Source organism: Condylura cristata, unplaced genomic scaffold (assembly GCF_000260355.1).
Source record: "Condylura cristata isolate star-nosed mole 26May11 unplaced genomic scaffold, ConCri1.0 scaffold00036, whole genome shotgun sequence".
Classification (NCBI taxonomy): domain Eukaryota; kingdom Metazoa; phylum Chordata; class Mammalia; order Eulipotyphla; family Talpidae; genus Condylura; species Condylura cristata.
This window is the reverse complement of record NW_004567137.1, coordinates 11,790,425-11,803,453: the sequence shown is the minus strand read 5'-3', so window position 1 is coordinate 11,803,453 and position 13,029 is coordinate 11,790,425. Positions and strand designations below refer to the sequence as shown.

Sequence of the window (13,029 nt, the reverse complement as noted above, 5' to 3'; positions counted from 1 at the left end):
CTTCCGTTCCATTCTTACACCGAATTGGTTGGATATTAGCTGAAATCCCGCCCACATTACGCAGGGGCGGGCACGCTCTGACCTTATTTCCGGCCGCTCCATTCAGTGTGGCTCCAGACGCGGGCTGGGTTGCTATAGGCAGGTGTTTTGTGTTGTTTTAGTCTCACGAGATTGCGTTAGTTTTTGGCTTTTCTTTCTTTTATGAAGTGAGCTGGTGCAACCTCTTGGGAGTGTTTAAAATCCCAAGGTAACAGTAGTTACCGTGTTCGATGTTGCTTTGCTAGCGTCCGTTCGTCTGGAAATTCAGCAGTTTACTGACACTTATTTGTATGAGCCAAGCAAATCAGTGTCCACATTAGCGCCCAGGTTGCTAATTTACAGTATTCATTTTTTTTTTTGAAGAGGAAGCGTGGGGATGAACATTTTCAAAGCAGTAACTAATACAGTTTTATCTTGGTGTAAACGAGTGTGCCTAGTAAAGATTGGGATATAGAACAGGCTTATTAAACGGGGACACGTTGAAGGCAGTTTGAAGTTTGAATGGTGAGGGTTTGTAGTGCTGTTTTTTTCTTCTGGTCTCTTCCTTCACCCGCCAGAAGGCCTTTATGATGTCACTACACATACGGGGGCTTTTCACTTTAATCTTCATCCTCTTCTCTAAAGTCTCCTCCCTTTTTTACTCTTTAAAGGTAAGGTTAAATACTTTTAAAGTACGCTTGAGGACACTTTTGAGTCTACTTTTGCTGGTCTTCATTTGAATATTCCTTATAAGAAAGTAAGGTAGCTATAACCCAATTGTTACTACTTTTAGTTATAAATATTCAACAATCTTAAAGGTACATAGACATATTTTACAATCATGTTTTTTAACTGTATTAAGCTTTGTTCCTTAGCTAAACCTTTGTCTTAGAAAGTTTTCCTTGAATTGAAAATGAATGTAAGTCTCAGAACATTAACAAGGTACAATATAAAAGCTTATGTCAGAGGGTAACATATTTTATAGGTAAATTGTTGGCATTTTGGAACTAGCTTAAAAGAGCAGTGGCAGAAGAGAAAGGAGTACATTTGAAAAAGTATTTAATCTAGATTTTAAAATTTCAAGACATTTCTTTTAAGAACATGGGATGTAAGAACCAGCTATAACAAATTCTTGCATCGACATCTGTTATTAGTTTTCTAAGTAGAAGATAGGCAAAGTTAGTAGTTGTGAATTTATAGAATGAACATGTGATCTGCAGAAATTCAACCAAATAATTAGATTTTGTAGCTTCTGGGTTTTTCTGAAGTCAGGAATTAATGAAATGGGTCACCTGAAGTTTTGTTTTTTTAAAAATTTATTTATGCATACAAGAACTGGGTTACAGGACAGAGGTGCAGGGGTCAGAGGATTCACCAGAGACAGAGCGGACAGCAGAACAGGCAGGTCCACGAAGTACACTGCTGAGGGGAGCATCTGGTGAGACAGGAGGGGTCTGTTGTGCCATGTGGGTTAGCTCCCTGGCTGGGGATTGAACTCATGCTGCAGTGGCTGCAGCTAGTTTCATAGTGCTGCACTTTAACCCTTGCTCCACCAGGGAGGGCCTTCATTGAAGTTTTATAGAGAAAAAGTTGTTTCCTCCTGCTAGTATTGGAAACAAAATTTCATTTGTCTGTATAGTTAGTAAGGTATTTATGATTTTTCTTTAAATTCTTAAAAGCAGCAATTTCCTGTCGTGTGTCCTAAATGCATTTTATGCGTGTAGAGCTGGGATTTGCTTGTTTTTAATGTTCCAGACTGTTCAAACATTCACTTGAGGACAGTTTATCACACTAAAACTAGTCAAGTTTGATTGCAACCTTTATAAAAGTCCATCCAGGCATTAGTGTAATTAGTGGAAGTTGTAACCATTGTGTCCTTTCAAGTAAATTTTTACAAGCCATTTCAGTTTGTTCAAGTTTATAGAAAATTGGATTGAAACTTGGCCAGAATTATTTGCCATTAGTATTTCTATCCCATTGGATGGCCCAGGATTTTTGTCTTGGTCGGCGTATTATGCCCCCATAGAACAAGATGATGTCTGAGGGTTATGGTAGGAATAAGTCTCTGAATTTAATGTAAATTTAAGGATTTGGGAAATGAAAAAAGGAGAAGGTAACTCCTATACCTGCTGCTCCACCACAGCATTTATCCTGACATCCTTGCAAATCTAGGCACTCATGTTGGTAAAAACTAGACTCATCAACTAGTTTTACTAGCTCAAGTTGTTTGCTATATTTATCTTCATATTGAAAACTTATAGAAAATGAAAGTTAAAGAGGCAAAATGCTGTTACTGGAGAGAAGCAGAAAAATATTCCTGTGGGCAATGTTTATTTCGTTTGCTGTCTCACTGTCTTGGTGACCTCAGTAATGGCTTGATGATATTTTTTGGAGGCAGACTTGAATTCCACCAGATGCTTCTCATAACTTTTGATAGCTGCTTGAAGCTGTGTTTTCTCCACTGCTCCCAGGATGGCACGGATGATCATGTCTATGCCAAGGCTAAGAACAGCAACTCCTATGCTGCCAAGGAGAGAAGCACCAATTTGAGCTAATACAGCGACCAGCTTGTTAATTATGCCAGTTGTGATGTTTGAGCCCACAAGTTTAACAGCCACTGCACTGGCGGCAGAAGTTGCTTCTCCCAGGATGACTGAAATAACCTTTTGTACGATTGCAATTTTCTCCGTTTCCTTTTCCTTAATATCCTGAAGTTTTCTATAAAGGGTTGGCTCTAGTTTATCTTTGAGCGCCTCATCAACCTTTTGCAATTTCTTTTGGATATTTACCATGGCATGGATGATAATATCACAGTTTTCCTTGATACTCCCATCTCTTTTCATCTCTATGAAGTCCAGTCTGCACCCCAGGTGCATGTTTAAAACTCCAATCAGCTTATTGGTGGCATGGAAGCTGTCAGCTAAGCAGTCAAGGAGCTGTTGATGAAGACGGTTTACTTGCTGCCGTCTCCTTGGGTTTTCTGGATAGAGGAGGTCACTCTGAGCCATATTCAAATATGATCTCTGAAAAATAATAAATCTTCACTAAGATCTTGAAAAATAGTTGTTATTTGCATGCAGTTGACAGGAATGTGCTTACTGCATGCATAGGAAAATGACACCATAGCATCTAAGGAATACCTCAGAAGACTCAAGAAGTTCTTCCAAGTAATTATTTTTATGAAACTTGGAATTAGTGTACGGAGAATGTGAGTAACAGCACAGTGTGTTGATCTTATTTAGTGCATTAGATTTTCTGGTAGGGAGAAAGCCTAGCTAGAAAATATTTGTGTTTATCAAACATCTGATTATCAATAAATACATTTGTTTCCTAACTACTAGCGCACTTGAAACAGTCTGCAGTTTGAGATGACTAGCTAGCGCACTTGAAACAGTCTGCAGTTTGAGATGACTAGCTATGGATCACAAAGGAGCTATCATTTCTTCAGTCCATAGTCATAACATTGAATAGATGGAATTCTCAAATGTTTAGAGTTATATCAGTAGGGCCGGAGGAATAAGGGAGACCTCTGAGTTTATAGGAATGTAAAAATCTAATTTATATACTATTTCCTTAGTTGATAATATCCAAATAAGTTTGTATCTCATTATGGGCAAATTATTTGTTTTCCAAACCTAAGGGAGATATCCAAATGCAATCTACTAAAAACATTGGAATCTTAACAAAAATATCCTCATGATCAAGATTCTTTGGATTGAAATACCACAGGGGAAATAGTGGTCATGGTGCAGGAAATACTGTAGTCATTACTATCTGATTCTCTTTTTGCCAAATTAGAAGTTAGTTAGAATGATCTATACTGCCCTTGGCCTTTACTATAAACTACACTAGGTATGCTCAGAACGAAGATAATGCCACTGCACCAACATATTGTGTACATCATGGAGTGAATAAGCCTGATGGGAATCTTACTGTGTTTATATTTCTGGCTCTGAGTTCCAAGTGAGGAAAGACAAACCAGCCTGTCCTTTTTGAGCTTATTTGGGTTAAAAACATAAGTTTGACCCCAGTAAGAGTGTTACTCAAAATGCGTATATTGTGTAGCCTTACTATCTGTCTAGCACTTTTTTTTTTTTTTTTGACCTTTTGGGAGAAAAGGAAAATGAGATCTTCTGTGTCTCTGTAGGATCTGGCACATTCCCTCTGAGTAAATAACATAAATTTGGGCTTTAACTCACATAGGGTCATGATTATTAGTCTAGCTATGAGGAATCTCAAAAACAATAGATAAATTATTGAAGAAGCTTTTCGTTTCAAGAAAGTAAACTTTCCTTTCATAAAGGTAGAATTTGGAAATGGAAACAAGAAAAAAATTAGGAAAATAATCACCTCTGCTGTTTTAAAAATTTTCTGGTATCTCTGGCAGAATAAACTTTATTGCAAAAAAGAAGTTCTTTTTTGTCTATAAGTTGTATCTAGTACACACACATATACTCCATGTTTGTGACTGACACAGATTTCCACAAAATGGTGCTTAAAATGTACCTGTTTCATTTTAAAGAAACTTCTTGTTGAGGGTCTACTAAATTTAAAACTTACTCTTGGGTTGCCATATGCAATTTGATAATTGCAAATTCAGACTTTAACTTCCTTTTCTTCTAGAAATTTTCCATTAAATCTATTTTTTTTTACATGTTTCTGGCTTCTATTTTTCAGACCTTATCATGAAAGGAAAGCTCCAGTTTCTGACTTTAAACTCAGGAGATCACCAGCTACATCCTTATTTGGATATTTAGGTAAGATGAATTTTTCTTACCCTGAAAATGTGAGGATATTTCTAGCAGCTATCATGTGCCATTATCCAGCAAGTGGGTGTTGTTCTATTTCCCTCAGGATAAACAAATGGAATGATGAACATTCCTCATAGCTGGGGTGTTGAATGTTTCCAGATGTTGAACTCCGTCCCAATTAATTAATTATTTTAATGCAAACTGATAATAAAAAAATACATCTGAAACGCTGAGTAAGGTGAAAGTATTTTTTTTTTTCAGGAAAAGTAATGAGATTTTCCATTACAAGATAAGAATTATTTCATTGTTTGCTCTTTAATTAATTCTGTAAAACTGATGGCATCTATGTTTCCATACTAATTTCCTCAGACATGCTGATCACTGGCAATATTTTAAAATACTGGCTGGTGCTGGACAGGTGTAAGAGTGGATGGAGTCATGGAGTCCCCAAAGTAGATCCTTCTATACATTTGACAAGATATAATAAATGCAGATTTTCAAATAAATAGTAATTGAAGTTGTTTCTTGAATGGTCTTGGCATAGTGGACTTGTCTTTGGGGGCTAAAAGTTGATTTAAAGGGGCATCAGTGTATCATGTAAAAAAAATAGAAAAATGCTGATTATGTCTATAGGGAAGAGGATTTTATAAACTTAAAGGAAAAAGTCACATAAAGTTGTGATTAGAAATGATAACCATTTAAAAAAAAACCCTGAAAGCCTGAAAACCACCTAGGAATAATGCAAAAAAAATGGAAAATGATTAACTTCAAAGAATTCCTATTAATAAGGAATAATAGCAAACGACACTGAACAATAAAATAGTAACTAACAAGTTGGTGAAAAGTTCAATCTTGCCAGAAGTCAAAGAAGTCTAACTTTTATAAAAATATTATTTTTTCCTTTATGTATTAAAGCCTTTGCACATGCATGTTTATATTCTTACTGAGTCCTGACAGCAGTTACAATTTTGTGCCAATGACGAATGATTTCCATCCCAACAATGAAAGAACAAATGTTAGAGAAGTGGGAGAAAGAGAGGTAGAGTTTGGAGGTGAAACCAATTTAGTTATTTCTTAGGTAAAATTTGAAGATGTTGATGAAGGAAGCAATTTTGCAATTGAGTAACAGTTTTCATAATTAAAGAGGTGGCCCTTGCCTTGTGCAAATTCAAAGAACCCTTTAATATACATTGACACTTAGGCTATAGGGAAACACTTGGTTTTCCAGGGAAGGTTAGCAATTTGTACCTTCTCATATGGATACTCCTAAATGTGCTCCACTAAATTAATGTGGCCGTACACCACATGGAAGCCGTACCTGGCAAGGTGTCTCTCTATTACTGCTCATATCACTTTAGTTCTGAAGCTCAAATTGCTTACTTCACTCAGCAAAATGTAAGTCCTGCAGTTAAATGGCACAAGCATTGTTATTTGATTGTGCCTAAGAATAGCAGTTGTGAGCCGTCTACTCTTAATAACATTCTCAAGGATGATTCATTGATGATTGAAAAAATTCAATCTTTTGAAAGTATTTTTAAAGTCATTCTAAAAATGACTGAAAAAAAAATCATCAGTACTAGCAGGTGATGTACTTAACCTAGCTCTAATTGCCTGCACCTTTTATATGCCAGTTGTCACATGATAGTAAGTGACATATGTACTTTGGGCAGCTGCACAGCAAAATTTGAGCTGTTACTTGAATATTTAATTTTAGAGGCTCGGAAACAGGCTCTCTAGAGCCCTGGGGTGACTCGATGGGGAACTGCTAGCCAGTAGGTGGAGCTCCTGGTCCCGGCACATGCAGCTTTTGCTGAAGACTTTCTTGCTCCCATATTTGGGTTGTGAGTGGGTAAAATTTTTATTTGAAGGGAGAATTCTGTTGCATAAATACAGTTTGAAAATCACATGTATTATATAACAAGATCAATTGTATCTTGCTGTTTTGTAAAATAAGCAAAGCAAACCTGGGAGTGCTTCTAGCCCTGATCAGCACATCTTAAGAAATTGGAACAAAACAAAAATTGGATCAGATTGAACTTAATCGTCAACTTAGTTAAGTTGTGAGGTAAATACTAAAGATTAAAGAGCATATATGTGTGTGTGTGGGGGGATACATATATCCCCCCCCCCCAATTGTGGAAACATTGATCATTTTTTTCTATAGGTAAGCTTTATTTAGTGATACAGTATAAAATTTTCAGGAAAGGAGCCACCTTGTAAAATGAAAATATAAAATATTATGACATTCAGATAATTCTCAGAATGCTTTTGTGAATAACAGTGAATCAACTATCACATGCCACAGGAATTAAAAGAAATTAATGTCAAGGTGGTTAAAAATAGTATGTGATATTTATTGTGATGGTAGCCTTACAACCGAAAGAAACTAGATGATTAATAAAATATTTTTAAACATAAATTCAATAGCAATGTTATGGAAGCACTTTAAAATAGAAAAGAAAAATACCCATATACCCATCTATCATTTTAATTTTTTGATATTCCTTTCCCTGTTTTATTTAAATGTGAATATTTTTACAAAGATGCAATAGTAGTACAAATGAAATTTTCATCTTATATTAGTTTATTAAATATTCTTTTGTATTTCTAGTTTTAAAAACATTTTATTGATTACATAAATACTCCAACACTGTCTTTACCATAATTTAATAAATCCCCAATTGTTTTGTTTCAGTACATACTATACTGATGAGCATTTTAATGTGTTTTTTTCCCTGTTTATTATCTAGATTATTTTCTCAGGGTCTATTTTCATAATAAGTATAATAAATGGAAATTAAACTTTTTATTATTTCTAATATGTATACAAACTACATTATGAAAACTTTTGTACTGCCACCTAGAATAAATTTTTACAGCGAGATATTAGGTCTGTTTCTAAGTTAAGATGGTCTTCCTTATTAAATAAATGTTATTTTGGAGAACTTAAGATGAAATTTCAAAAAGAGGTGCTTTCTTTCCTTGTAGGAATACTATAATGATGATATGATCTCTAAGATCTACTTCCAGATAATCTGAAAAGGAGGGTAGAGATACAGAGAATATAGGGTTGACTTTGTTTTTGGTAATTTTTGAAACTGGGTGGGTACATGCAGTTTATATTATTGTTTCCACATCAGTGTATCTTTGAAATTTTCCTTTAATCATTAAAACACATGATCCTAAAAAAAAAAAATCCTTTCTAAACCTCTGATGTTTGTCACACTAGTTCTCTCTGCTTCTCCCTGCTTTCATTTTTCCTGTTTGTTCCAGCTGTTAGGCAAATGTCACTTACCTGAGACTGTAAGAATGAGGTATATGTAAGGTCAGAAGCTTATCAGGAGAAAGTAGCAACTATTATCTAGTTATGAGCCTCCTTCACTTTATTTAAATAAAAACAATCACAAACGCAAATTGATTGTGGTGTGACAATACATTCTCTGATATAAATTCTTTTAAAGATTATTTTTGGTCAGAGAGAAGAATGTCAAAGTCAGCACCTTCACGGCTCACTTGGGAAACTTCTAGATGCCATGTGGCATCTAAAAAGGCAGTATTCCTTTCCCTCAAAAGAAAAAAAAATTCTGGAGGCACAGAGCAAATATGCAGTGAAATTTTTCAATGTAATACAACTTATGAAGGTATATAACACTGTACACTAACTTGTATTAGATTGCACATTCATTCTTCCACAGATCTTGAGTGCTTCTATGATTATTATAAGAGGAAATGTTATAATTATGTGCATGAAATTTTCACACAGGTGTCATTCCATCCTTAATCATTTCTAAAATTGATGTCTTTATGGCTATCTTCCCCTCTAACTTTTAATTAGTTGTAAAACTGTTAAATTTCTTACTTACCTGGTATCTTCAGAGATCTAATCACTAGGAACATACCATGGGAACATCTTAGAACAGTTATTTTGTTACTTCGTTATATTTATAGCTATAATTAAAGGTTGACCTACTATTTAAAATTCTCTTTAATGTGGGGAGAGGACAGAGGATTATATCAATACCATTGGAAATACCCACATTGCCTACCTTGCTGTGTTTCTGAGTTCAGTTGTCCCAGTGAAGGGTTAGCAGTATTGTTGAGGCACTTTTTCATGTGATTTCATCTGGATGTTTCTGATGGAATGTGATGACTTACAGGCTTTGTTAGTGTCTGCTGGGTCCCTTTGCCTGTCAGGTTTATAAGTTACTTCTGTATGATTTAGTTCTCAGAATTGTCCTCTTGCCTATATTAATATAAAATTAATATAAATTAGCTAACAATTTGAAAGACTAACATAAACATAATTTTCTTTTCTTCAGTGGGCTTTTTATTGGTGGAAAGTGCTTATCAACTGAGCTAACTCACTTCAGTAGAGAAGTGGGTTCTATAACTGCAGCTATTGTTTTGGGATTCCATCTGTCAATTATTCAAGCCTCTAATTCTCTTTTCAGAAGGATACTAATCCTGTTGTATTGGGCTCCATGCTATGACTTCATTCAACCTTAATTATCTCCTTATAAAATACCATTTCCAAATAATAGACATAGTTTTGCTAGTACTTCAACATAAGACTTTGGGAGAAGGGGACACACCTGAGTTCACAGCACAAGAGAAAGGGGTGATGATTGGGCAGAATTCTGGAGGAGATGCAAAAAGGATAATGAACATTCATTAGAGACATCAGCACTTTGCAGCCAAGAGAAAAGCTTATAATGAAAGTGCAGAATATTTTTAGACAGGACAGGCATTTTGGGAGGTTGCATCAGACAACTTTGTCTTCTTGGGTTGTCTAAGAGAAAGACACCAAAAAACCCTTCAGTGAAGATAAGCTCAGAGGTCTGTGGAATGTTCTCTTGACTATGCAGCAGCTGATGGTTTAAAGAAGTGTACTTGAACTTGTTTTTGGATGTGTTTGACCTTTTATTTTTAGTTATTTTAATGGTTATATTTTTGCTGTTACATTCAAGTGTCACAGCCTAATTAAAGATTACATGATAAAGAAGTAAATGAAGTATAAAAGGGGGGGGAGAAAACTCACTCTGAGTTTTTCATTTTAATCATTCCCTTTCTGAGATGTTTGTATTAAATCTGAAACAGTCCCTCCTATTTGAATTAGTTATTTTTACCTATAGCACCAACTCATGTATTTTTGGGGCCAGTATGCAGGCCATTATCTTTTTGTTGCTTCATTTCTCTGGGAGAGTCCTGGTTTATGCCTCTTCTCAGCATAATACTGTTAGCATCCCTTTTCACTACATCCTGGTTTGAAGGATAATTTATACAGTTACCTTACCCATAGATGTTTGTATCCACCTCCAGGATCAATTGCTTTAATAATACCAATAATGGTATTTCAGGTTGGTGGCCCTCCCTGATGGCACAACTGGTTAAAGCTCGCACTGTGAAGCTATAGCAGTCACTGCAACATGAGTTCGATCCCTGGCCAAGGAGGGGACCCACATGACATGGCAGACTTCTCCTGACCTGCCCACTGCTCCCTTCAGCAATGTATTTCAGTGCATCTGCCTGTTTTTCTCCCCATTCTGTCTCTGGTAAATCCTCTCATCTGCGCCCCCCCCCATCTCTGGCCTGTACCCCAGTTCTGTATGCATAAATAAAATAAATATTAAAAAAAACATTAGTAGTTAACTTTGGGGGAGGAATGACTAAATGGGGATTTCACAGAAAGGAATATTTCTTAAATATCAGCTTTTGAAAAGACTCTCATACTCTTTGCTCTTGCTATTTATATTTCTGACTGCTCCTTCCTAAGATCTTTTATTTGTTCCTCTTTGCACTTTTTGAGCACTCTAATCAGAATACTCAAGGTTTGGCCTCCATATTTTTTTTTTAAAAGATTTATTTATTTATTCATACAAAACTGGGCTGCAGGCCAGAGATGCGGAAGGTGAGAGGATTCAACAGAGACAGAGTGGGGAGCAGAACAGGCAGATCGACAAAGTACACTGCTGAGGGGAGCAGTGGGCGGGTCAGGAGGGGTCTGCCGCGCCCTGTGGTCACCTCCGGGGCAGGCGGGGATCGAACTCATGCGGCAGTGGCTTTAGCTTCTTAGTGCTGCGCTTTAACCAGCTGCGTCACCTGGCCTCCATATTTTTATACCTTCTCATTCACCTTGAACAATTACCTGTACTTCTTTGATTGTTAAATACTATTCCCATGGTTACCAATTTCTCCATCTTTGGGGCTCCCTTGTTAGTGGACTTTCTTGTCCTGAGAAACCTATTTAAGGTCCTCATCTACCCTTTACTTATATACTATTGTTCTATTTTGTCAGTCTCACTTGCTTTGTCTTAAAATGTTTATATTTTGTTTCTGAAGACAATTGAAGAATACTGGTTAACTTATTTGCTCCTAATGTGTTGCTGCTTTTATGTATCTTCCCTTAACATTTTTTGTCTACTCAACTAGACAGAGGTGTGTGGTAGTGATGGCACCACTGTTTCCTACTAGAGTATTTAAGTGAAAGGTTTTGCCTCTGCTTTGTCCATGGAACAAAGGAAGGACTGATATTTTTGACTGGTACTTCAGTCAGAAAGGATCTGGCACAGGCCCCAGCTCTGGATTCTCTAGGTGGAGGGAGTGGATTGTTTTGGAGGCATCTCTCTATGGACTAGTTCTAGTTTTGGTCTAATCCTAGAGTCCAAGGTCAAAATATGGAAGTCAGGAAAAACAAAGCATAAAACCAGAAAATTTCCATCATTACATTGTTCTTCAAATGCTATCCTCTCTACTCCTCACTGTGCTGTTAGCCACCTTTCCAAATTATTTCCATAATAATTTAACTACAAGCAGTAAGAAGGATTAGAGAGAGTGTGCTTGCTCTAGCTTAATCTTTCCCTGACAAGAGTGCCATTTCAGTTGTCAACAGCTCCAGTTTGGTTCCAGCACACAGTATTTGATAGGTGGCATTCTGTTGTAATTATTTTTATTGAAGAACTGAATAATTTCTCCTTAGAAACTTCTTTTTAAAAAGATTTAAGAACTGGGTACACGCCAGAATGCAGAGGGTAAGAGGATTCACCAGAGACAGAGGGAGAAGCAGAACAAGCAGACTGAAATACCTTGCTGAGGGGAGCAGTGGGTGGGACAGGAGAGGTCTGCTGCGCCACGTGAGTCACCTTACTGGCCAGGGATTGAACTTGTGCTGCAGTAGCTGTGGATAGCTTCATAGTGCTGTACTTCAACCCCTTGAGCTACCAGGGAGGGCCTCTGCTTTGAAACTTGTGTAAATTTCCTGCCCTTGAAGAAATTAAGATCACATTTAGATTATACTTTCAGCCTCCTTGTGGCTCACAAATGTACTTTTGATTACTGCTTTGTTTTGCAGCTTTAAAACATTTTTGTTGGAGAAATGTCTTCACAGTCAGAAAAGGATAAAGAGAGGCTGGTTCAAGCTGCCAAAATGTTCTTTTTTCAAATGCAAGATATTTCCTTCTTTACAAAAACCCTTACTGATTTGTTTAACAGCAGCATGAATACTCAGATTATCTTGAAAGCTGTGAAAGAAGATGGTTATGTTAAGGATGTCTTTGAACAAATGCTCATCATTTTCAAGGAGATGCAGTTTGTAGTGGATGCAAAGTATAGCAGAAGACAAAAGGAGCCTTTATGTTCCCAGATGGCAACAGCTATGCGCTCTGTGGTTGAGAAGAGTACCAATGTAAAGGAGCTGCAACAGTCAGCTAAGCAAATGTTCAGAAATATCCGTGCTTTGATCACTGTCTCCGTGCTGAATAGTGGTAACATCCTGGAATGTTTGGAATCTTCTCTTTCACTTTTAATGAAATATCCTATCATGAACCTTCAATTAAGTGACTTTTACAGAAAAGACACCGAAGAGCAATCAGATGCTTCCACATCTGAGGAAAGTTCAAGCCTAGTTTTATCTGAAGTCATTACAGTAGACACCTTGAAGAAATTGCAGGATACACTCAAAACTGAGAATACTAGGAATATTATTGTGTCGGCTGCAGATCACTTGGAGCAGATTGTCAGGACTATGAGGCCAATCTTAGAGATCCTCCAGAGGACCATAAAAGGTATGGAAACCAAGATTTCTTTGGCTAAGAATGTCGGTGCTTATTTCTGCCAGAAAAGCCATTCTAATCTTATGAATTTTCATGGTACTTTGCAAAACCCTTTGATGCTAGACAGGTGGTCTTTTGGGACAGAAGTATAAATGGTATTCACCTGGAAAATCATTTACCTCTAGCTTTGTTTTATTCAAGTAAAAATAAAT

At 36.6% G+C, this 13,029-nt stretch overlaps 2 protein-coding genes across 2 annotated transcripts; one reads left to right on the top strand and one right to left on the bottom strand.

The window, feature by feature from the left end:
- Positions 1–1,547: 1,547 nt before the first annotated feature.
- On the bottom strand, positions 1,548–8,871 carry SMCO3 (single-pass membrane protein with coiled-coil domains 3). Its single transcript, XM_012732815.1, has 2 exons — positions 8,816–8,871; positions 1,548–3,041 (listed from the first exon to the last, which is right to left on the bottom strand). Exon 2 carries the CDS (start codon positions 3,024–3,026, stop codon positions 2,349–2,351), a length of 678 nt encoding a protein of 225 aa, XP_012588269.1. The 5' UTR covers positions 3,027–3,041; positions 8,816–8,871; the 3' UTR covers positions 1,548–2,348.
- On the top strand, positions 3,204–13,029 carry LOC101630473 (chromosome unknown open reading frame, human C12orf60). Its single transcript, XM_004693135.2, has 3 exons — positions 3,204–3,226; positions 4,696–4,775; positions 12,118–13,029. The coding sequence occupies exon 3, from the start codon at positions 12,142–12,144 to the stop codon at positions 12,967–12,969; it is 828 nt and encodes a 275-aa protein (XP_004693192.1). The 5' UTR covers positions 3,204–3,226; positions 4,696–4,775; positions 12,118–12,141; the 3' UTR covers positions 12,970–13,029.

Coding starts and splice junctions, on each gene's coding strand:
- SMCO3 (XM_012732815.1), bottom strand. CDS start 3,026: ATGGCTCAGAGTGACCTCCTCTATCCAGAAAACCCAAGGAGACGGCAG.
- LOC101630473 (XM_004693135.2), top strand. CDS start 12,142: ATGTCTTCACAGTCAGAAAAGGATAAAGAGAGGCTGGTTCAAGCTGCC.